General features: G+C 48.3%; 2 protein-coding genes across 5 annotated transcripts; one reads left to right on the plus strand and one right to left on the minus strand.

The window, feature by feature from the left end:
- The first annotated feature begins 5,669 nt into the window (after positions 1-5,669).
- LOC105701008 (serine/threonine-protein kinase par-1) lies at positions 5,670-19,384 on the plus strand. The gene is made up of 10 exons (XM_012427387.2): positions 5,670-6,523; positions 9,880-10,092; positions 10,165-10,303; positions 14,225-14,351; positions 15,207-15,255; positions 15,328-15,507; positions 15,613-17,287; positions 17,348-17,428; positions 17,504-18,002; positions 18,125-19,384. Exons 1-10 carry the CDS (start codon positions 6,216-6,218, stop codon positions 18,568-18,570), a joined length of 3,717 nt encoding a protein of 1,238 aa, XP_012282810.1. The 5' UTR covers positions 5,670-6,215; the 3' UTR covers positions 18,571-19,384.
- LOC105701007 (ATP-dependent RNA helicase DDX42) lies at positions 18,947-23,124 on the minus strand. 4 transcript variants are annotated; one of them, XR_001104175.2, is made up of 11 exons: positions 22,576-22,790; positions 22,226-22,498; positions 21,626-22,166; positions 21,325-21,553; positions 20,946-21,220; positions 20,709-20,859; positions 20,215-20,549; positions 20,007-20,135; positions 19,735-19,934; positions 19,520-19,606; positions 18,947-19,367 (listed from the first exon to the last, which is right to left on the minus strand). XR_001104175.2 is itself a non-coding variant. In XM_012427386.1 (10 exons), exons 2-10 carry the CDS (start codon positions 22,788-22,790, stop codon positions 19,752-19,754), a joined length of 2,331 nt encoding a protein of 776 aa, XP_012282809.1. In that variant the 5' UTR covers positions 22,791-22,794; positions 22,956-23,124. The 4 variants fall into 4 exon arrangements, 3 of the variants coding, with proteins under 3 accessions (XP_012282807.1, XP_012282809.1, XP_023290086.1); XM_012427386.1 differs by lacking the exons at positions 18,947-19,367; positions 19,520-19,606 and adding an exon at positions 22,956-23,124 and having other exon boundaries at positions 19,752-19,934; positions 22,576-22,794; XM_023434318.1 differs by lacking the exons at positions 18,947-19,367; positions 19,520-19,606 and adding an exon at positions 22,956-23,124 and having other exon boundaries at positions 19,752-19,934; positions 22,576-22,799.
- Positions 23,125-23,289: the final 165 nt, after the last annotated feature.

Genomic DNA, 23,289 nt, shown 5'->3' on the forward strand with positions numbered 1-23,289 from the left:
TTAACCTCGATGTTCATTTCTCGCCGTTTCCGGAAACCGCAATTCTCAGCCGTCGATTTTTCTTACCTCGGCTATCGCGCGATGCTTCGTGAATTCTTTCGTATTTTATATTGATGTTTACGAAAATTTAATTTTTTTCAAGCCCCTTGTGCATGATCGGGATTAATGTCGAGGTGCATCACGGGAAATCGACATTCAGGCGCAGTTCGACTTCTTGTAGCACGTCGATGCATCGCGAGTTGCAGTTCTTCAGGGACGATAAAAGAATTCAACCGGACTGCTTCGTAAAAAAATATTTATTTCTGTCGAACTCCTGTCTTAAAAAAAAAATCGAAGAGACTGAGAATTTAAGGGCGTTTGGAAAATAGAGAAAGAAGACGCGAGGTTAAATTTCTTTGTATTTCTATGAATTTTAGTGTTGCATTAATTACTGATTTTTATGGATTTGCACATGTGTGGGTAAATCGGCGGAAATTCATTTTCTCTCCTTCGACCTCGAAAGCGAAGGCACGGGATCCTACCTCGAGAGTATTTCCCTGGAGCCTTGTAAAAAGGGAAAAGAGAAAAACGGGAAAAATGGGGGGAGGGGGAGCGGATAGAAAAAAAAAACTCGAACGAGTCACCAGGGAGCGATCGGTCGCTTTTATGGTCGCAGAAGTGGACGAAACTTTTATTTCTAGGACGAGAGCGTCGCCGCAGGTGTTCCGCGTCGGAAACGCCGCATGTGTCATTCCCGTTGGCTCTTGGCTAACGGGAGCGCCGAAAGGGGACATTGCTCGTTTCCGGCGAACAATGGGAAATAGTTAACAGCCTACGAACGTCCCGGAAATCGCCGAGAGACGGCCGAGAAACGGTATGGAACGATCAGCCGGAAATAACGTCGACTTTTAATTAATTAATTATTTCAAGTAATTAGAGATCGAAAAGGGGACGCCTGACGTTCGAGGTGGAATTTCCTCCTTCGATATTAATGGGAAGCGAGAAAAAAGACGCGGAATTTCGGGGCGATGGAGGTCTCCGTTTTTCTTTAGGCGAAGGAGGGAGAGGACGACAAAAGAAACGGAGATCAGAGGGGGCATCCTCGCTTCCGTGACAAGGCGGCGATAAATAATTCAACGGAGCGTCCTCGCTGGGATAAACAATGTCTTGTCGACCGGGCATTCTTTTTCTTTTTTTCTCCCGAAATGTTGCCTTTATTTCGATTCCGACGTCGCAGGCTCGAATATTCTTGAAATTTACGCGAAGAGGCGGGATAAAAAGGGGACGCGAGATGAGCGCCGCAGAGGCCGCCATGGAATGTAGAATTTCCGCTCGTTTGTGCGGTAATTTCGACGATTTCTTGGTGGATATGCAAAGATTCCCATTTTCTACGTTATTTTCCGGGGTATTTCGATACCTTTCGCGAATTTTTTCGCTTTAATCGAGTCATCAATGTGCGACGCGAGGCGCGCCGAAGAAGATCCAAGATGGCCGACCGCCGCCGAGGAAGCCGACGATTAGAAGGCCGTTTAGACTTGAAAATCGACGATTCTTGCTCGGCAATAATTAGAAGAAAAAAAAAGAAAAATACCACCGACTCGAGATAAAGGACTGCCGCTGACGACAGAGTCATCTACGACGTTTCTTCTCCTCGGGAAGGCGGCTTTTCTTTAACAACTATAAATAGTATTCAATGGTCTCTACTCGCAGGTGATGCGATGATTCACTCCGGACCTATATACGCATCGGCAGATCCTGGCCGTTCTTTCCGAAGGAAATCGTCTCGCGAACGCTAAATATATACGAGAGAAACTGTAAAACCACGCTCCTCCAATTAATTAACGAAACGCCAGGCCGCCGTAATTTTATGTCATGATTTAATCCCAGCCTCCGAGGATCTCCATTACTCCAGCGTCACGTTATCACTCATTCTGCTGTATTAAACCATTATATTTAATTCAGAGAATTCGATGGGGAAGGAATTTTAGATATCTCGAAGCTAGAATTTGAAGTATATTTTTTTGGGGAGGGTTTTAAAAGACTCATAAGTGTCGTTTACGTCGGCGTACCGAGACTCGGTGCAGGTATTTACGCCACGTACCGTACGTATTTTCTTGGAGGAGAATTGCCCTGTAATTAGCGACTCGCCGCCCAGCTTTGGGGGAACTTTAAACGCCCAATCTGGTATCTGGCCAGAGGCTTTTCTCGGCTTGATAAGCCGATTAAAATCCCCCGGGACGAATCGGACTTCATTTTCGCTTCCTTCAGCTTCGCCGTGGCACTTTTCGCCGATTCCCGGGGGAAGCTTCCCGATTAAGCGATCCGCAGACAGTGCCCCCCGGCGGATAATTATCCAGGGCAAATAATAATAAATAATGCGGGAATAATTACGCGGATAACCCCTTCGGGAAGACTTCCTCGCCGACGAGGATGAGAACTTCATCGGCGTTGCGTCGAGGATGGGACTTTTCGTTTTATCTATTTTCTTCCCAGGTGTTTATACATTTTTAGCGTCAATCCCGACGCGGAAGAGAACCATCAGCGAGGAATCCGTAAAAAAAGGAAAAATTGTGTGCGTGATGAGGAAGATGTGGATCTTTTTGCCGGAATTTTTGTCCCATGCCGATCTGCAATTGCGGCACGTCCGAAATAAGAGTAGCCGATAAGCGATTCCGCGGAGTTTACGAGCTCGTCAGGAAATCGAGCCGATGCATTTATGCATCCTGCAGCGCGTCCCAAAGAAACATCCCCACTCGTCACTGTCAAGGAAACTTGTCAAGGGACACCGACTTCACTTAGACTTCGCGTTAAACTTCCCGACGAGGTGCGCCGCATAAATGCCGCGGTCGGCGAGAAAGAGGAAGGAAAGAGAAGGAAAAAAAATAGAGAGAAAAATGGCGGAAGGTCAAAATTGTCCCGTCGAGAAGTGAAAATGAAAGAGAAAAGGAAGAACGGATGAAAGGGCAGGGCGATAGACGGAGAATCAAGGAACAGCCGAGAAAATGGCCGCCGATCGGGAGGCGAGGACTTCCCACGCCGCCGATTCGAAACAATGAAAAATTCCTTACATAACCGAGATTATCGAGAACCTCCTTCCGAATGCGGAGAGTGAATCACGGACCCTTCCCGGTATATCTGGAGCAAATTGGCCTCCTCGAAACAATGGGCCGCTCTTTTGCGTAACGCCCGACATGAGAGCGAACACGGATATGCAGATTGAGGAGCCAAAATGGCGCTCAGGACGCCGGGATTCGTCGCAAAACGTGGTTAACCTCGTAAAGAGCCACTAATCGCATGTCCTGGTATGAATGGAAATTCCAAAATGCATCCGCGAGATAAAAAAGACGCGGAAAGGACGTTGCGCGCCGGCGGTACCAAAATGGCGGCGCTCGGCTCTTTAAATTCAAGTTCGCCGTCCACCTCGCGATGCACGTGCGAGTTCTCGGCGGGGATTTATGATCCAAGAATTAGACACAATAGGCGCGACAAGGAGACAGAGAGAGAGAGAGGCTGGTAATGATCGTCCTACGATCGTGGCAGGTTGTTGAGGATTAATGCCGATGCCTAGTCTCCCTAGGTGGCCTCGGAAAGTCGCGATAAAGCCTTCTTAAACGCGTTTATATCGCGTTTTTCCACTTTATCGGTAATAATGACGTTAGATATAGTTAATAAAATTTCGGGCGCATCTCCGCGTGCAGTATTTAATTTGAAAAAAAGGATCGAATTAGTCCTTGAGGTTCGATCAGGCGATTCGTCGCGGTCGTCGATGCTCGGCCGCGTCTTCTTCAAGGTGGCGGGCAATTTCTTTCTCGTCCTGTATTTTCCCCAGGGTAATCGCATTCTATCCGTCAGAGTCCCTCTCGCGTCCTTGACAAAGCATCCCGCCGATCCGTTCATTCGTGATATATGTATATACATATTCTTATTTTTATAAATTCCCTTTCGCTTTATTCCTCTCCCATTGGGAGAGCGAAAGGCCAGGAGAAAAGGAGGCGCAAAAATGACCCGCGAGGTTCGTCCTGAGATCAAAAGGACCTTTCTCGAGGAGGTAGGGAAATAAATCGAGATCCGAACGAGTGCTCGTTAATTCCCACCCTCGTTGTCGGGCAGTTCCATCTTTTATGCGAGAAGTTCCGGCCGGCCATTTTGTTTCCTTTTTAATTCCCCCGAGCTTCTCCTTGTCATTTCTATTATCAAAAGTGCATGATATAAAATACGGGAAGAGGTGAAAAATTTTCTTCGTAATGACTTTGATTTCGAGGGGGGTCCTTGAGGATTTCGAAATTTCGAGGTTTCGTTCAAGCCCCGAAGATAAGCCCTTTCGTCAGGCCCGATTAGATCAGCTCCTTCCATAGAAAATTAAGGCCTCGGATCTCTGTGTCGAAATCTCGATTTCGTCCCAGAGCCAGTTTCAAATTGAAAAGACACGATTCGGATGCCGGACTCGTCGGGAGCGATGTAATCGCTCGAGGAAACCTCGAGGCGAGACCCCCACGCGCTCATTAACATATTAACGCTCTTAACGGCGACGTTAACTGCCTCGTTGCCAGTCGGGATAAAGAATCCTCGGCGGAGGAGATCGGCGAATAATCGAAGCTGAGAAAAATCCCGCCAGTTTTCGTCCTTTGTCTCCTGCGGCCCCTTTGTCCTTAAAAGAGGACTCGATGCCCACTCGGGACGAAAAAAGGGAGAAAAGGGAAAGTAAAAGTCTCCCTAACGAGGCGCGATCCTTGTCCCGAGATCCTGGCAATTATGCGCCGATAGTCCTGAATTAAAAATTGCGGAGAGTACAAAAAAGCATCTACGGATCGTTAGGACATTGCTCGATCATTAATGGGATCTTCGAGGAGTAAGGAGAATTTTTTGGAGGATTTCCAAGGGAGTGAAAAAAATTTTAGGGCGCCGAAAGGACACGTCCAGGACTTCGCGAAAATGGAGGACTGCTCGTCTCGAAGTCTGACGACTTCTTCCAGATTCTCGACAGCTTTTCCCCGGGGTATAGTTTCTATCTCGAAAGGCTGAAAGACCTAGGAAGGAAACCGATCGAGTCGGTTCGGTTTCCGTATCGAGAAAGGTTGCCTCGAGCGTCCCTCTCCCCTCGCCTTTATGCATATTCCTGCACCCGCCATTTTTACTCTCACTTTATTTCCCCTTCCTCCCTCCTCAGGACCCGAAGTGTCCACTTCCACGATGAAAGTCATCCCTCCCCCCGAAAGTAATCCCGAACCCCCCGGAAGAGCCCAGACCGAAGGTTGAATTTTTTGGGAATTTTCTGGATGGGTGGAAAATTTTTTTTTAATTTTCTATAAATTCGTATGGATATTAATATCGATTCCCAGTCGAAATCGGGCTGGTAGAGCGAACGTACACTCGTCCGTTGTGCACATAATGCGCTCTCGTGACTGGATTCCACCTACGTCAGAGTGTCCACTACCACACGGGGTCCACTCTGGCCGCATAAGGCCGAGCGAGCGAGAGAGAGGCACTTATGGCGAATGCGGGCGCGAGACGAGGACGCCGCTACGAGGTCGGCGGAAGGAGCGAGAGAGACGAGGACGCCGCTATTGGGCGAGTAAGAGGAGCGAGGGAGACGCGACTATCCGCGGCGCGACTGCTCTCCGAAGCTGGGACCGTCATCTCGAGGGCCTCTGGCCAGTTTCAGACTCGCGCTGGACCGTGGAACGTGGAACGCGATTCGAGAACCGTCTCGAGCGCGGACTGCCGATATCGCGCCGCTAATATTTATTATCACCACCTGCGCGTTATCATACACCGGTCGGAGTCGGTGCTTCCGGGATGAGAAGGGAACCCCCGCTCCCAGGAGAGGCTGCTCCACCGAGATTTCCAGGACCTCTTCCCGCAATTAAATAAATCTCGAAATCTCAGAATTTTAGACAATCCCACCTCCTAGGGGGAATTTTATAAATCATTTTCTCGATCACCTGGAGGATGTGGAGGGCTAGCTCCAAGAGCTACAAGTCCCGGGGAGGAACCTGAAGAGTCCCACGAGGGTCTGAAAATTCGGCAGAAGCGACGAAGGACTCGATATCCAAACAGGGTGCAAAATCTCAGATTTTCCAATCGAAGAGATTTTTCTTTAGCGATGAAGAACCAGTGCTTGGCGAGGAGTTCCTGAAGAGGGAGCCGAAGAGGTCCCAGTCTCAGGCGTCTTCGAGAGGAAATTCGAAAGCATGAACGGAGGGATGATTTAAGACTGAGCCGATAATCGATCCACGATGATCTATCAATCGAGCCATCAGGCACCGACCATGTCGTCCACGAGGAAGTCCTCGCCGCGTCCTCAGCGTCGCGGCGCTCAGTCCTCGGGGAAGTCCTCCACCTCGTCCTCCTCTTCGGCATCTTCCGCCAGGAGCAAGCGGTCGGAGAAACCTGCGGAAAAGTGCAGGGGCAGGTGCAGGGTGCAGTGGAGCGAGAAACACGTCAAGGAGGGCCTGGTCCTTGTCCAGGAGGCGCAGCTCGCCAGGGTGGTCAAAACTGGACCCATCTCGGAGTATTACGAGATCGACGCCAAGCCATTCGCCAGGTGCGATTTTCTTTTTTTTTTCACTCCCCCTCTCCCTCACCTTAATTTTTTTTTCCCTCTTCTATATCCCTTCTTCGGAGAGAGCGACGTTTCGAAATTATCGATATGGGGCAAAAGCGAAGGCTGGCGATTTCTGATATCAATGTTCCCTTATCGAGCGGCGTGTCCGTCACTTTGCGACCGTCGCGACGTTAACGTAGGTCGGGCATTAAATCATATTTATTGCTTGATTAATTAATCCTGCTACTGGGCCTGTAGCGTGGTCGGGACATTTTCCAGGATCGCTGGTACACCGAGCGATAGCTCCTGATAACGGCCAATTTCCTATATCAGGAAGAATCATTTTGAAATGATTCATGGCCCTTGTCGGAAATTCCCGAAATTTCAATTTCGCTTATCGAGGGAATTAATTTGGGAATTAATTTCAGGACTTTTATCGGACGACTTGCTATCGATTGGGGTTTTCGTAAGGCTAGTCTTGGGTTTTACTCTCTTGGGAGGTTTTCTCCGATTCACGGCGGATCGATCGGGTCGTTACGCGAGGATCGATCGTTCCCTAATCGGTCCTAGTCTATTGATTTTCAAATCGGATCGGTCCCGTTCGCCGAAACGTGGGCGCGGATGTTTCTTTCTTCGTTTGCGAGCCTCGTGGGCGACGAAACACACATCACGCCTTTTCTCGTCGTATGATTTATGTTATTGTCGATTTTCCCCCCTCGTTCCTGGACTCGACTCCTTTTCGAGTCCTTTTCTCTTGGACGACTTTCGAATAGCTCGAAAAAGAAGCAAAGAAAAATTATTATTACGAAAAGATCTCTCGGGTAATTTTCGAATCCTCGTGAAACCCCCTTCCGGGGTCGACGATAATGTCCACAGAGTTCTGTCGATCGATCCTCTCCAAAGGACCCTTCTGGTCGTCGATAATAATTTTTCCGCAATTTTCGTCAGAAGGGCCTCGAGTCTTTCGGAGGATCTCCCCGACATTCCGCGTCTCTTAAGGCTCGATTCGTCACCGATCGAGCCGATCGATCGGGATCGGAGAATTCCCGAGGCTCTCTCTGGCGTCCTCCAAAATAATTGCCCCTCGAGGAGGCGATCTCTTTTTTGGATTTATTCCCCACCGTCTCGCTTTGACTCAGCAGGTGGTACATCTCGGTCGTTTCGCAATTATCGATTATTACCGATAAATCGGACAAAGAGTGTTGGTCCTTAGGATTCCACGAGGGCCTTGAATTTTTCGGGGGAGTCTCGAAGGGGAGGACACTTTTTTCGCCGACTCGAAAGTCCGATCGGTGATCGAGCGACGATCGATCGATCCGTTTCGGGGCCAGACGGGGAATCGTAGATCTGTCTCGCGTTTCAGTCCCCGTCGGTGAACCTTTAACTCGTTTCATATTCATGGGTATGTTAATGGTCCCGTTTAATGGGCTGGTCATACGCTCGGCCGTCGATAACTCGTTCCCGAGATATCGAATGCGATTGCCTCATCGCCGCGGCTTGCATCCCTAATGAAGCCGATCTAATCGGCTAGCTATCCATTGAGAGCGATCCACTATAAAGCAAGCGCCATTATTGTCCCTCGAGTGGGCATCTGGGCCGACAGATCTCCGAGGCAGATTTTCCTACGTAGATCGTTACGTCGCCGGCCATTTTTTTATTCCCGCTCTCCATCGCAGATCCTTGCATTTCGTAAGACGCGTCGAGGTTTCCTTTTAATCGAGAAAATCCAGCGCCTCGGAGTGATTCCCGATTCCCCTCGAACCTCAATTAAATCGGCATCATTAACTAAACTCATTGTCAAACTCATCCGATGAATTACCCGGAAATTTATTCCCAGGACCAGATTTGGTCCTGGGAATAAATAATCGATTTAAATGGTACGTCTAATAATCCATTGAAAAATCCTGTCTGAAAATTCCCTGTGAGTGTGATTTTTGTTTAAATGTCTTTAAGAGTCCTTTCGTGGTGAAATAGCGTTTAAGGGGGATTTTAGTCGCAAAAGTGGATTTTAAGCGCCGAAGGTGCGAGACTTCTGGCAGGCCTCGGCGACTCCACCCTGAGAGGACATACCGGTCTATTAATAGTGGCCCATATTTAATCAAACGTTATCCTTGCAAGTGTGTTTTTTATTAAATATCTTTGAGGGTCCTCTCGAGGTGAAATAGCTTTTAAGGGGGATTTTAGTCGCAAAAGTCGATTTTAAACGCCGAAGGAGCGAGACTTCTGGCAGGCCTCGGCGTCTCCACCCTGAGAGGACATACCGGTCTATAAATAGTGGCCCATATTTAATAAAACCTTATCCTTGTCGAGCTCGCCGATCGCGACCGGACAACGGAGCTGCCTTCGACCATTGTCCACGGCAATGTCTATCTAACCTTGGACTACTCGGCCGTGCATTTAAGCTGACGGTCCACCTGTGCCTTTCCAGACGGGCTCCTTGCAACCTGCACTTAAATGCATTATCGGGAAACCACGCAGCAGGGTCTTTGTTTCCCCGAATAAAAAACGAGCCCCGCGACCATTCCGATCCTTAATCCCGACGCCTCCGTAAATGCAACGTAGATTTATCAAACAATCCAAAACAACCAACGCCCATCCGCCCATTACGGGCGGATCTAATTACGGCGCTCGGTGCACCGAAAAATGCATCCGGGGATTAAAAAGTCGAAAATGAAGGCGCGCTCTGGGAGAAGAATTGCATTTTTCAAGCTTTCTATTTACTCGAGCGAGGAATTTATCCGGGAAGTCGTGCACGATGTTCTCGAGGAAGAGGGAGGAGGAGCCAGGTTGTTGGAGAAAAATTTGATTTAAAAATTTTACAGAAGCTCCTTGCCAAGTTTTTCTCGATTCTTCTTTTTGTCGGGGAATTTGGGGAAGTCGGACGAAGTGGACGAATCGAAATTTGACGACGAAAGCGACCGGAGAGAGCGGGAAACGGCGACCTTAGCCTTGAAGAGGCGCCGCGGCGCCCGGCCTTCCCTGGTGAACCGGCTGAAAAATCATCCCGGTTGAAATCGTGTTCCTTTCGCGTGATTTCCCGATTCGAATCCCGACATCGGTTCCGCGATCCTCTCGAGAGGCCGAGCCAAGGTCCGGTTAATGCACTTTTCTCGTTATTCCCGCCTCGGCGATTACTTTTATCATCTCTCATTGAACATCCGAAGATGCAGCCGGTCCGCCGAGGACGTTCCCGAATGATTTCTCAAACGCTTCCCCGAGGCTCGAATTAAAGGAATTCCTTGAATACCTGAGATATGGGAGCCTGGTTTCCTGGGGAATATTAATATTTCTTCCTCCCGGGTGCGCTGGAATATTTATTAATTTATTTCTCATGCCATCTTTCGGACTCATTTCAGTGGACAGTGGGCCAGGGTGTACCGGTGCAAGTCCAGGTCCTCTGGCATCGTCTACGCGGCTAAATATTCCTCCAGGAGTCGATTCAACGCCGATTGCAGTGCGGAACTTCGACATGAAATCGCTTTGCTCAGTTTGTGCTCCCAGTCGCCGAGGGTAGTCAGACTCCACGACGTCTACGAGACCCCGAAGGAGATCATCCTGGTGATGGAGTTGTGAGTGAATGTTTCTCCTTCTTGACCCTACCTGACTTGAATTTCTTGTAAAGGGCTGTTGTCCATTTCCAGTGCCCCTGGGGGAGATTTACAGACTCTGATAGACGGCGACCTGGTTCCTCTCGAGGGCGACGTGGTGCATTTCGTGAGGCAACTCGTCGAGGGACTCGCCTATCTCCACGAGAGGAACATCGCTCACCTGGACATCAAGGTAAATTGTCAACGTCGATATTAGAAATCAAAGGTAACGAGGAAAGGAAATGAGAATTCGTCTAACCAAAGGTACATTTCGTTGGTACCATTCGCAGAAATGTATCTCTGGGTCAGTGAAAATTTTTCATGGTCCCCCTGGTAATCTCGATTCCGTTGATAAGATGCCAATCCAGGATATCGAGTATTTTCGATCCTCTTGGTCCAGGATCACCGGTGGAGAGGTTTAATTACGAGCGTCCGCGTCGTCGTTCGCGCGACTCGCGCGACTCGGCGATATTCTCGATAAGCGAGCGGAAAACAAATTGGATTCCCTTTTACGGCAGTGCGCTGGACAAAGGGTCGTATAAAGTCGATTCGGGACCTTCCCGGTGGACTCGGGGAAAAAAGAAGACGAAGCCGAGATTCCGCTCCGGGACCGAAAAGGACGCGCCTCGCGGGTGGGACCAGAAACTCGTTTAACCAGGAATCCAGGGAAGGATATTCCGCATTTCGGGGAAAGATACTGATCTTGCGTAAAACATTAAAGAAAAAAAAAAAATAACCCAAGAGAAATTAGCCGAAGACCGTTGAAAAAAAAATCCGAGCTCCCGGAAAGAAGATATCGCCCCTTGGATTTTTTTTTTCTCACTATTTTCACTATCACGAAAATAGCAGAGATAAATTTAGAGACGTCCGCAGTTAACGGCGGCGTTCGGACGAAATAAATTTCTGGAGTTGGAAATAATTAAGGAGAGGAAAAAAAAAATGAGAGAGAAGGTTTGTCGCGTGCAAGCCGCGTATGCAAATGCGGTTAAATCCGTTTCTGCACGCGCTTTAACATAAAATCCAGGGGTATGAATATTGTTGCATTTAGGGACGGGGATTTGCATACAGGCGGAGTGCATTTTGATGGGCGAGGTCAGTTCATGGAGGACGTTGCTCCGCAGGTTTTCTTTTTTTTTTTTTTCGGACGAGGACTCCTCGTTATCCTCGCGAGTTCGGCGCCCCTTGAGAAGAGGAGTCCTCAATAAGACCCTCGTTATGTCCTTAACCGGAAACCGCAAAAGTCGTGAAAAATGCCACGATGGAATTTATCGAAACCATGCAGGAAATTCGGCTGTCTCTCTCTATGGAATATCTGCACTCCCGACGTTTTAATTTAATGCCGCGTTTTATTCGTCAATTAGCGGGATTATTACGCCGGGTACGGAAGGGGTAAGACGGAGATTTAAGAAATTTTATGGGACCGTGTTTCGAGAAATGACACGGCCCACCATATAGAATTTATGGCGGACGACGGTGCAACGAGTCGGCGCAGAAATGCATTTTCTCCAGTCCGAAGAAGTGCATTCCCGGTTTGGAAAGTGATTACCGACTTGCGTTTGATCTCTCCAAGCGGTAACAAAGTTGGTCGCTGTAAATCTTCGCTCCTATATATACATGTTTATATACGTGCGCGTAAATGTGCAATTACATGCACGCGAAATCCCACTGGCCGTACTTGGGAATGAGCGCGATGCAACTCTGCCGATCGCGTCCTATCGGGGCGATCCGATTACGACAACTCTTAAAAACCGATCTGGGATGATCCATTTTGCAATTAGATTTTTTTTATACAAGTGCCGAGTGCGCTCTAAAATTTCCTAAAATTTCCTGAAGTCGTTCAGGAAATTGGCGACTTCGAGAACCCGAAAGAAATTGTTATTTTTGTTATTTCTGTGCGGATATATACATTTATGGGTATTTGTACCACGTTACTCGAGAGAAATGAGTCCCCGGATTGCAGACCATTCTTAGGGATATCTGCCAGGAGAGCGAAACCGTAAATCCCGTGAATATGTTCCAGGGCAATGCGTGCCCACGCGAGTCGAGGTGACTCCGGTGTCTCTCCCTCGTTCTGGCCGGTGATAACGCACGAATCTACTGATAAGCAGACGAGAGTACGCCCTCGGAAGGTCCAGAACCTGCCAACCTCGCAGGACTCGGCCAGGACGAGATCTAAGAAATGACCTAAGAAATGATTCTCTACCTCTCGAACCGCACCCTGAACCTTACCATGTCGAGAGATCGCACAATTATTAATGGAATATTTTTTTAAATAATCGTACATATACTACGGAATTTAGAGTACAGACATGCATTGTGTAGCCCGCAAAAAAAGGTTCAAACCGTTGAAACGTGCAGAAAGAGTACCTTTTAAGGTCCTTTAGAGTGTACATGCGTGGGGATGCGCTCAGGTCCATACGATGCAGAGGCCAAAGATCGACGTGCACTTTCAGAGGTCCAGAAAGAATTTTTCCATGGAAACTATTGCGATTCTTTATCCTTGATTTTCTCCCTGCCCACTATATCAAGCTGCTCGGGATACCTGAAACTTTTCATTCATGATTTTCGAGATGAAATGTTGCGTGCGCGAGGGCATGCTCATACGTCCGAGGGGCGTCATCCAGGGGGGACATAATTCCTGGAGTTTACGAGCGGCTGATTCGATTCACAATGTGTTTTTATTCCCGCAACATTACCGGGGAAGAGTAACGAAGCCCTCGGAGCTGAATGCACCTCCAGAAGTCACGCCCCAGCGAAATAAAGAACAGCGAGTAGCCGCTTCGACGCCTCCGAAGCTCGGCAAATCACGTGGGCGATTCTTTTATGAATCCGTATTCGGATTTATTTATTTCCGCCCGTACCCTCTTTATCTCGAGATAAAACCCGAGCCATGGGGAAATAAAGCTATCGGAGAAGGAAATTTCGAGCGATGGCCAACGACCCTCCTCTCGGAACGGCTATAAAAGGCGTAAAAAATACTCAAAGGTGAACTCGTATATTTATTTGTAAGTCTGAAAGACGATCCCCCGGGATTTTTTAAGGCGCAGGAAATGATTACCGTCAGACTACAAAAGGCGAGAAAAAAAAATCCTTTGGCATCCTTCTTACGTACATATTCTTTTTTTCACGATGAAAAATGGAGAATGTGCAAAAATGGGCGCGAGAAATGTTATATGGAATTTTTTACCGATGAGACGGTTTGTATTTTTGGAGCAAGTTTTCGTCCTTTCTTTCTCAGGGGGGAATTCACTTGCGGATTAAGTTGTCCTCCAATCGATGATATCGGGAATCGACGACGTTTCAATCGAAGCCCCTCGCCGAGGCCCGGAGGATTTATATTCGACATATCGATCGCTATCGATAATGTATTCCTTATTCGAGCCTGAAATCTGGGGAAAAGAAATGGAGGCGACAAACTACCGACTTCAACTCCTTTTGCTCCGATAGGGAAACGGAAGTCTGTCCGATTTCGCGGACGGAAATCGGGGGGGAAAAAAAAGGGAAAGGATAAAATTCCGCGTTCTCGCGCGAGTAAATTACGACAGTGATAAACTGTCCCGGACTACTTCCTACGAGGTGTTAATCCGCTTTTAGTGTCGAGCTCGTACATAAAACCGCGGCCGCACCGTGCGATACCTATTTCCGTTTTGCGGGGGCCATAATCGGCCGACTCCTAGAATAGAAATTGAAAAGGGGCTTACAGATAGTCCAGATAATCCGAAACCCGACTAGAATTGATAAAGAGGTTCCCCCACAGACTGAAAAAATTCCCCTCCCCCGAGGTCCTTGCCAAGTTGTCCCAATTAATTTTCGAAACATTAATTAAGCCAATCCCAAGGGAGATTAATTTCGACAAGAAGCGATGGCCTTGTAATTTTACATTGTTCCCGTAATTGTTTGCCATTAATATTCCCCCTTTGTCCGCAGTTTTATTGTTATGCCAACGGTGGGTATGTCCTTTGTCGAGAGCCAATTTTATCGAGGGTCGATCCGATGATAATTTTATACTTTGATTACTCCAGCTTTCGTTCCCCCTCCGTGGGAATTAATTTTATTATTAATCAGTGTCAGAGGTGTCATTAAGGAGAGTAATCACGAAGAAATTCTGCTTCAGCCGCAGAATCTCGTCATGATGGGGACGTTTCCGGAGTGCGACGTCAAGCTTTGCGACTTTGAGATCTCCAGGGTGATCCTGGAAGGCACGGAGGTCAGGGAGATCCTCGGCACACCTGATTACGTGGGTGAGTAATCGACGTTATCAAAGGAAAATGCCCGAAAAAATTCCGTTTAAAAATGTCGAAAAACCTCTCTCGCTTTCGCTAACGAAACCCTGACCTACGACACGCCCGAATAGCGTGAGGATTCGCACGTCCGAGGAATTCCGGTGAATATTTGGAAATTCGTCGCGCTTTCACCGAAACGTGCGTGTCAGCACGCCTCGAGAAATTTCGTAAGGTTTCGTGAGATTTTTCGAAATTTCATGAAAATTCTTGTCGCTTTTCCGCACAAATCGCCGCGCCGCGGGAGGTGCACATGCTCGCACCGACACATCGATTCCAGTACCCCGGATCGATTTTAATTACCGATCGCCGAGTAGCTGGTTAATTTGCCGACAGTTCGGTCGGGATTGCAAATACAATCGACAGGTTTAATCGACAAGTTAGCCTTATCGAAGCGGCCCGTGCCACGGGGGGGCCGATCAGCGATCGGCGATCGACAAGGTAATCGACATCGATGATTCCGCCGATGGAAAGGTGATCGTAATTCAGCGAGGTAGTCGTTTAACATCGAGATTCCGCAGTAATTAAGCGATGATAAGTCGATAAGATCATCTCTAGGCGAGGAGATAAACCGGAAGCCTCGGTTCCGCTGATGTCACAAGATTTCCATAAAGACCTCAGACCAGTGATCTTGACTCCCTTTTCCGTCATCTCTGCTCGGTTTCCGGTTTTCAATGGAAAAATGCAGATCGGCGCACTTGTCCTTCTCCTTTTGTCTCGTTAATGACTTGTCCGGTGTTTCTATAATTACTCTTGCCGTTTATACTACCATTACCTCGATGAGAATGATGAGGACCGTCGACAATTCCATTCCAGCCCCGGAGATCCTGCACTACGAGCCCATCACCCTGGCGGCCGACATGTGGTGAGTGACTAAATTCCTGGAAAGGAGAGAAAATTCTTGGAAAAATCCTTGATCGATCATTTTACGATTCAGGTCCCTCGGAGTGACGACTTACGTCCTATTGACGGGGTTCTCGCCCTTCGGGGGTGAAACCGACCAGGAGACCTTCAGGAATATTTCCCTGGGCGAGGTGGACTTCCCTGAGGAGCTCTTCGAGGACGTTTCGACGCAGGCCAAGGACTTCGTGGCCAAACTGCTCGTCCCAGACCCGAGGTACCTGTAAAAAAATGGAATAATAAAATTAGGGCACAGTAGATCCTGGGGATGACGACATTCCCCTGCAGGAGGGTCTAAGAAATTGAGGACGATGAATTTCAGGGGGCGGATGACGGCCAAGCAGTGCCTGCGTCACGACTGGCTGAGAGGAGCCCCTACGCAGGCGTCCCCTCATCTGAGGAGGTACCTGTCCAAGTCCAGGGAGGTGTTGCTAGAAAGGGTGGTCAGCAGGGAAAACCTGCGACGAGCTGCCCTGCTGAGCCAGGCGAGCAGTCAGGTGAGCCTGTCGAGCGAGGTGGACCCCAGCAGGTGGCTGAACAGCAACCTGAGCCAGAGCGAGGTGTGCCTGAGTCAAGGATTGAGTCTCAGCAGGAGCAGCCTGCCCAGCAGCGAGGAGGGTGTGAGTCCTGCGGACTCCAGGACGAGCCTGGATTCCCCTGGGACGAATTTCGCGCTGAGCCAGAGTTGCCTGCTGAACAAGGAGCAGACTCAGGGGCTGCTGAGCAAGGCGCAGAGCAGGTCGCAGGCGAATCTGGACCATGGCTCGAGTCGCAGACTGCTCTCCAGGATGAGGAACCTGAACCAGAGCCAGTCTCAGGCGTGTCTGTTGAATGGGAACGATGGAGTCTCAGCCAGGAGTTTGAAGAGAGCCATGGACCCGCTGTTCAGCAGGTCGAGAGAGAAGCTGTACGGCCTCAGGAGCCTCTCCAAGTCTCAGGGAGTGCTTGGCATCTATAGGAGCCTCGAGTGCCTGAGGAACAGAAAAAACAGCGGTCAGGTGGCCAGGACTGAGGACATGCTGCCAATATTCAGCCAGCTGAGCGTGGAGATCGCCAATTCTTCGGGGTCCTCGGCATCGTCGGCGTCGATGGTCTCCTTGGTGCAGGGGATTCCCAGCCCTGGCTCAAACCAACTGTCTGGGACTCCGCCTGCTGCGAATCCACCGATGATCGACAGGTTGGAGGAACTTGCTGGGGTCGAGGGTTCCAAGTTGGATTCCGGGGACTCTTCGGAGTTCCAGGGGTCTCAAGGAATCCCAAGCGTGGAGGTGGTGGTCCCTGGGGAGGAAGGAGTCTCAGCAGGGGTGGAAATTGTGGTTTCTGGGAATGGAGGAGTCTCGAAGGAGGGTCCAACTGCGAAAATCCAGCGGAAGGCCAGCTCTAGCTATGAGTCCGAGGAGAATCTGAATTCCCTGCAGTCCATAGAGTCCGATACTTTGACAGAGGACTCGGACGAGCCTGCTCCTGGGGAGAAGTCCCTGCTGGGAATCCTGCAGCCCAGCCAGAGGCAGCATTCGGATGTCTCGAGCCACTCAAATAATTCTGGGAATTCCGATGAGAAGGAGGAGCACTCGGAGTCTGAGCACGAGGAGCCGAAGTACACCGTCGCTCAGCTGGTCTCAGCGTTTAATAGACATCAGGAAGTGGCCTCGAAGAGCAGCCTAGAAGCCATCATGACGGAGAAGAGGATCAACGAGGTCAACTTTCCGACTGGGCCCAAAGCGCTCAGGCTCTTCATCCCGGATATCGATATCACCGGGAGCAGCATCGTCAGGAGAAGGACCAGCTACAAGCCCAGGAAAAATTGGGAAGAGCTGAGGAAACGGAACGAAAGGAACGAGGGCGTCCTCAAGGACTTGGATCGTGACTCTGGGAACGAGGAGGATGAAGATCCTCTGGAGAAAAACCAGGACAAGGAGGTCGGGACGAAGGACGACACCCTGAAGACGGATTCTCGACTTCGAGATGGACTCGCCGGTGGTCCCAACCAGGAAAGGGTGGGTTTTAGGAAGTCCTGCATTTTTTGGAAGCCAGGACCTTATTTTCTTTCATTTCAGGACGTGGTAGAAGTTGGTCCCGCGCAATTCAGGACAGACCTTGAAGACTCGGAGAGGACGCGTTTCTGCCCTGAAGTTCAGGTCGGGACTTCCCTCGGTTTAATTCTAGGAATGTGTTGACTTTAAATATTTATTGTAAATGTTGTCGCTCTTCAGGATAGGGTGGAAGTCAGCTCCGGGCATTTCGGAGGGATTCTGGAGGAGATGGAGAACGCCAAGGTGAAGTTCTCCGAGGAGGTGGACCCGAAAATCGATCTCAAGTACAAGCAGTGCGTGGACGGGGTGAAATCCGGCGAGCAAGATCCCGATGAGCACCTCGAAGAGAGGTCCTCGAGGACGAGGCCCACCGGAGGTTCGAGGTACGTAGGAGAGAGAGTGGCCAACTACATTTTCCCGGAAATCGCAGCAAAGGAGGAGAGGGTCTCTTCAAGGTCCGGCCAGGAGAGGAAAAAGGTCGTCCTAGGAACTTCTAGGTCCAGGAACGACTCTCCTCCAGGCAGCGACAGCACCGTCAACCTGAAGGACATCCTGCAGAGCGCCGACTCCTTCGAGGCCTCCTCGAAGGAAAACCTGGAGAACTTGAGGAAAAGGACCTCGATCGCCAAGATCATCGTCAACGACAACCTCGCCTGCGACAGCGACTCGAACAACAATGGTACGGCCCAAAGATCCACATCCGAAAAATGAAGGACGACCCCATAAATCATTTATTTCTTTAGAATAAAAAAAAAAGAGAGAAATTAATATCACGCTGAAGACGAGGTTCCCGGTTTCCAGGAACGAGTCCTCCGGGCTGCAGGCCGGCGAATGGCCAGAAGGACGAGGAGTCCTGCAGACTCTACGTCCCCCCATCCTTCGTGAGGTCCTCGTCCTTGTCCAGCGAGAGCAGTTGTCCTACGCCTTCGAGTGCCAGGTCAGAGATAGGCACATCCTGGGAGGACGTCCAGGGGACCAAGGGGTCCTGCACTTCTTTAGAGAGAGAGGAGAACAGGTGCTCCAAGAGGACCCCTGGACAGGATTCCAGGAAGACCGCTTCCAGTCCCGAAGAGCGCAGGACTTGGGGCAAGGTCTGCACAGGATCCTACACCAGGGCGATGGAAAGGTTCTCCGGAAGGGGTGCCGATGCTTCCAGGAAATCCCCAAATCTCCCCCAATTCCCCAGGGAGCCGGAGAAGACCAGGAGGAAGAGCAGTCCCGCGATGCCGCATCTCGTTGACTCCTAAGGAGAAATTAGACCCTTTAATTAGAGACCTTGAGTTCTTTTCCAGGCAAGACTGATCGACACTCGAACGCGATTTTCGCGGCGTTCTCCGAGGAATTTGTACATTTTAAGGGTGGTTCAAGCGAGGTTTTTCGAATTTAAACACTAGCTCCCTTTCCTCCTTCCATTTTCTCGGATCAGGGAACTCGGTAGAGTTTCGCGCGAAATATACACACTTGCTAGGATTTATTATTATTAGGACGTTTCGCAGCGCACGAGGACGCTGCGGGAGTGCCGTTTTAATTTTAAATAAATAAGATAAAGAAATGTATAACGACGCAGGAGTTAAAATGGCGGCTCGGGAGCGTTTGCCACCAGAATGAGAATTTTAGGTGGAACGCGATTCCCTCGCCAAGGCCGCGTTTCCGTATTCGGTCAGAGACGCGTGATTCACGCGTGTCCGAGGTGAACGCGAGAAACGCGCGTTTTCCGCACGCGAATCGCATTGCGCCTTGAAATTGGAGCACGCACGAAGAGGCAGGATGACATGTTATGTAAAGTGGAGCCTTATTCTCGACAGGCCGATTATTTATTAGCTCTCCTCGGATCGTCGTGCGCCGTCCATAATCGCATTAAATCCTGACCGGTTTCTGTTCTTCTTCCATCTTTTTCTTTTTCTTTTTTATTTATTCCGGCAGCGGTTAAATTCCTGGCTTATCGTTGAGTAATACAGAAACGCTCCTATGGACCAAAATATTCGGGGCGGAGACGACGAAGACTCGAGGAGTTGTTGGCTTTGAGGTCGGCAACTTCCGTTTCCTTGAAAAAAAAAAAAATAATAATAATCTAGAATATTTAAACAATTTCTACGTAACCTCCTCGATTTTCTTATTTCCGAACTCCGATACAGATATGTGTTAACGTGCCGTAAAAAAGAGAATAAATTAAGCGTATAGATAAAAGGGACTTACCTCTTTCCCTTGCTGTTATAAAGAAAAAAATTTGAAGCATCTCGCAACACTGAAAATCCCTCAATTTGTTGAGATTTTCTCCAGGAACTAAACGATGATAAGTCAAAAACAAGAGCCTGCAGTTAGCGTCGTTAAAATTAAATTTTTATTCGTAATACAAAACAAATCGGTGCGTCGAGTGATCGATGGAAATTAACGTACGAATTCGGCCTTACTTTCCGTTAAAGCGAGATCACTCCCATCTGCTTTTCCGCACCCTCTTCCGCTCGCTTTTTTCGGCAGTGCCGGAATCTGCGCGTCCATCCTGAGGTGCGTTTTCGCTCGTAGGCTTCCCAGGAAGTGGAGGAGGTGGTGGCATGATAACGGATGGTGGTGTTATCGTCTGCTCCCAGGTGTGATCGGAGGATGCTCTAAACTGAGAATGATGGGAAATTTGAAGAATAATGAGCAAAGAACTAGGAAATAATTACAATGGAGTGCCACTTACTTGAGTGTTATACTGACTGCGGAAGGCAGCTTTCATCGCAGAAAGTCTATCGCTGCCTGGTCCCTGTCTTTCCAGTTTTTTCACCACTTCGCTGATATCCTTAGTAGCTTGTGACGAAGACCCAGAGCTCTGCGACAGATTTTTCAATTAATTATACACAAATTGCATTTTGGACTCATTTGTAGATGAAATTTTTAAGAAGCGAAACCTGGGCAGGAGGTGGTCCGGTTCTTCCTCTGAAGCCAAGACCTGCACCTCCGATGTTCATACTCTTTCCTTTTCCACCCTTGAATCTGGACTTTCTGAACCATGCACTCTGCATCGCTAGGTCCATCAAACCCTTTGGCACTTCTTGGTTGACACCCTCCAGGTTCCTTACGAGGTGTCCTGCAAATTCCTTGTCCTTCTCAGTGACAAGAGTAAAAGCCGTGCCCTTCTCCCCTGCACGACCTGTTCTTCCTATCCTGTGGGTGTGGGTGTCAATATCCCTTGCAACGTCGTAGTTCACAACTGTTCTAATATGAGGTATGTCGAGTCCCCGAGCTGTCAACAGAGGCCACTTCTCAAGAGGAGTCCGAAAAGCACAATTTCTAAACACATATTTATTTATCATCAAATCGAGGAGCGCAGATGTCTAAGAAAATTCCTGTAGTCAGGGATGAAGTCCTGCAGGGTGTCAAGTTCGAAGGGAGGTTAAGTTACCTGCCACATCAGTAGCGACCAACATGCTGACTTCCTTTCTCTTGAAAGCCGTGATCACTTTATTTCTCTCGATCTGGTCCATGTCTCCGTGCAACAGCAGGACGTCGAATTCCTTCAGCTTGAGATTATTTGCGAGTTCTTCGGCATTCAACTGGACGATGAATAAATGCATGAGACCCTATTGAACTTGGGGTAGACTTAGCGAGGTCATAGGAAACATAACTAGCTCGCAGTCACCTTTTTGGTCACGAATATTAAAAGGCTTCCAGAGCTGAGGAACTGGACTATGTTACTCAACAGCCAGCTCCATTTCCCAGTGGGATTATTGTAGAACACCAGAACGTTTTGCGTGACATCAGTGTTCGCCTCTCCAACGTCACCCTGAACTATCCTGATAGGGTCAGTTAGGACATCCCTTGCTAATTTCTCGACTCTCTTTTTAAACGTGGCACTGAACAACAGGGTTTGTCGGTCCAGCCTGACGTGGTTACAGATTGATCGCACTTGTGGCTCTGTGGAATGATTTTAGTTCCCATAAAATGTCATAATTTACGAAGGAGAATTTTTGATGAATTAAATGCAAACGATAAAAAAAATTCCTAATAGATAGTCATACCAAAGCCCATGTCGAACATTCTGTCAGCTTCGTCAAGTACCAGGAACGTTACCCTGGTTAAGTTTGTTGCCTTCATCTTAACCAGATCGATCATTCGACCAGGAGTAGCAACGACTATCTCAGCTCCGCACTCTAATGCTTTGCTCTGTTCCCATTTGCTTCCACCTCCGTAGCAGCAGCACACTTGTATGTTATAAACTTTGCCAAATTTCTTTGCCTCTTGGTAGATCTAGAGAATGAATAAATAGAGTTAAGTTAGATTTCAAAAAAGGACAGTTTCTAATTATTGATATCGTCAAACCTGTTGGGACAGTTCTCTGGTGGGTGCCAGAATCAACCCGATTGGGCCATCTCCTGCTTGCAGTTCCTTTTGGTCCATTATGTGCACCAGCATTGGCCAAATAAATGCTGCCGTTTTTCCACTTCCAGTCTTGGCGATTCCTATCAAATCTCGACCACTCAGAGCAGCTGGAATGGCTTGTGCTTGAATCGGCGTGGGCTGAATATACTCGTTCTTACGAATAGCCTTCATCATCGCGTCGTCAAAACCAAAGTGAGCGAAACTCGTTACAGGGTTTGGAGGAGAGGGTCCGGACACCTTGATACCCAGGGTCTTTCTCAAATCTTCGACTTGCTGCTTGCCCAGGTTCGCGATTTCTTCATGGACGTTGTAGAAATTCTTCTCAAAAGTCTCGTACTTGATTTCCGAGTGATCAATCGGAGGCAATGGATCTATGTCTTTCTTTTTCGGAGGAGCGATAGGATTTCCATCTTCATCGTACTCGATTTCCTGATCGGAATCCTCCTGCTGCATTCCAGCCGTTGGGTTTTCTTCCATATATCTATAAGCAACAGTCCATTAACATCCTCATTAACATTATTTAATCAAGATATAAATTACCTGTAGTAACTTTCTTCATCATCTTCTCCATCGATGTCAGTCCTAATGCCTTTGGATTTATCCTCCTTGCGCTCCTCCTCATTTAATTGAGCTTCGTACGTATTCTTTTTTACCTCTGCATCAATTCCTGCCATAAATGCATCTAATGGATCCTCCTCGCTGTCACTGTCTGGCTTCTGCTCCGCCTTCTTTAATAATTCATATGTAGGAGAGCCAGGAGCAGGAATATATTCCAAGGTAGAGGCTTGCGCCTCGTCGTCGTCTTCGAAGTACCTATTTCAGTTCGTAATTATGTATGAATGAAAATTGAACGTCACATATCCCATAATGTTTGAAAAATCTCTTCTTACTCTTCTTCAGTTTTGGTACGCTTCTTTGGCATACCCCAACATGCCGACAGTGCGTTCTCAGTAATGGAATTCATTGTGTGGTACCCTTGCTTACTAAGAGCCGTGTTCGACACAGGTGGTGGAATGCTCGTTCCGCTTCTCTTCGTTCCAGTCATCTGAAAGCCTGTGAATCCGAAGCCCTTCGGCTTGTTACCACCTCCTCGGTGGTAACTCATTTTTCTAGCCTTGCAAAAGATCAACAGCACATCATAACCTAAACTTATCTATCTGAATTCCGTTCAAAGAAAATTAAATACAAAGCATCACAGTGCTATACAATTTTTACAAGTTGCACAGAAAATTACATGAAAAATTTATGGACCAAAGATTTCCGTACTTACAGCGACTAGTCAACTTTTGCAAATGTATCATACGAGTTTCAAATTAGAGCAAGTCATGCACGTATGAAGTTACGCTACAGTGATTTTATTTACACTTTATTAACACCATTGCTTCAACAATAGCTTTTAGTAACAAGCGCTTTCGGGAACAGAGGTTAGCTTAGTTTTGCGACCGATTTCTCGATCTGCCCAAGAATATATGCGTCATTAGCAGAGAATAGTCGTGCTCATGATCAAGGTTTTACATCTATTACGAACAACCGCTATCTACCTGCAATGTACTAAAGTTAATACAGGAACTCGTTCGTGCTGTGTGAACAATTTTAATACGCGA

This window comes from Orussus abietinus, unplaced genomic scaffold (assembly GCF_000612105.2).
Source record: "Orussus abietinus isolate OABI.00-Male unplaced genomic scaffold, Oabi_2.0 scaffold9, whole genome shotgun sequence".
Lineage (NCBI taxonomy): Eukaryota > Metazoa > Arthropoda > Insecta > Hymenoptera > Orussidae > Orussus > Orussus abietinus.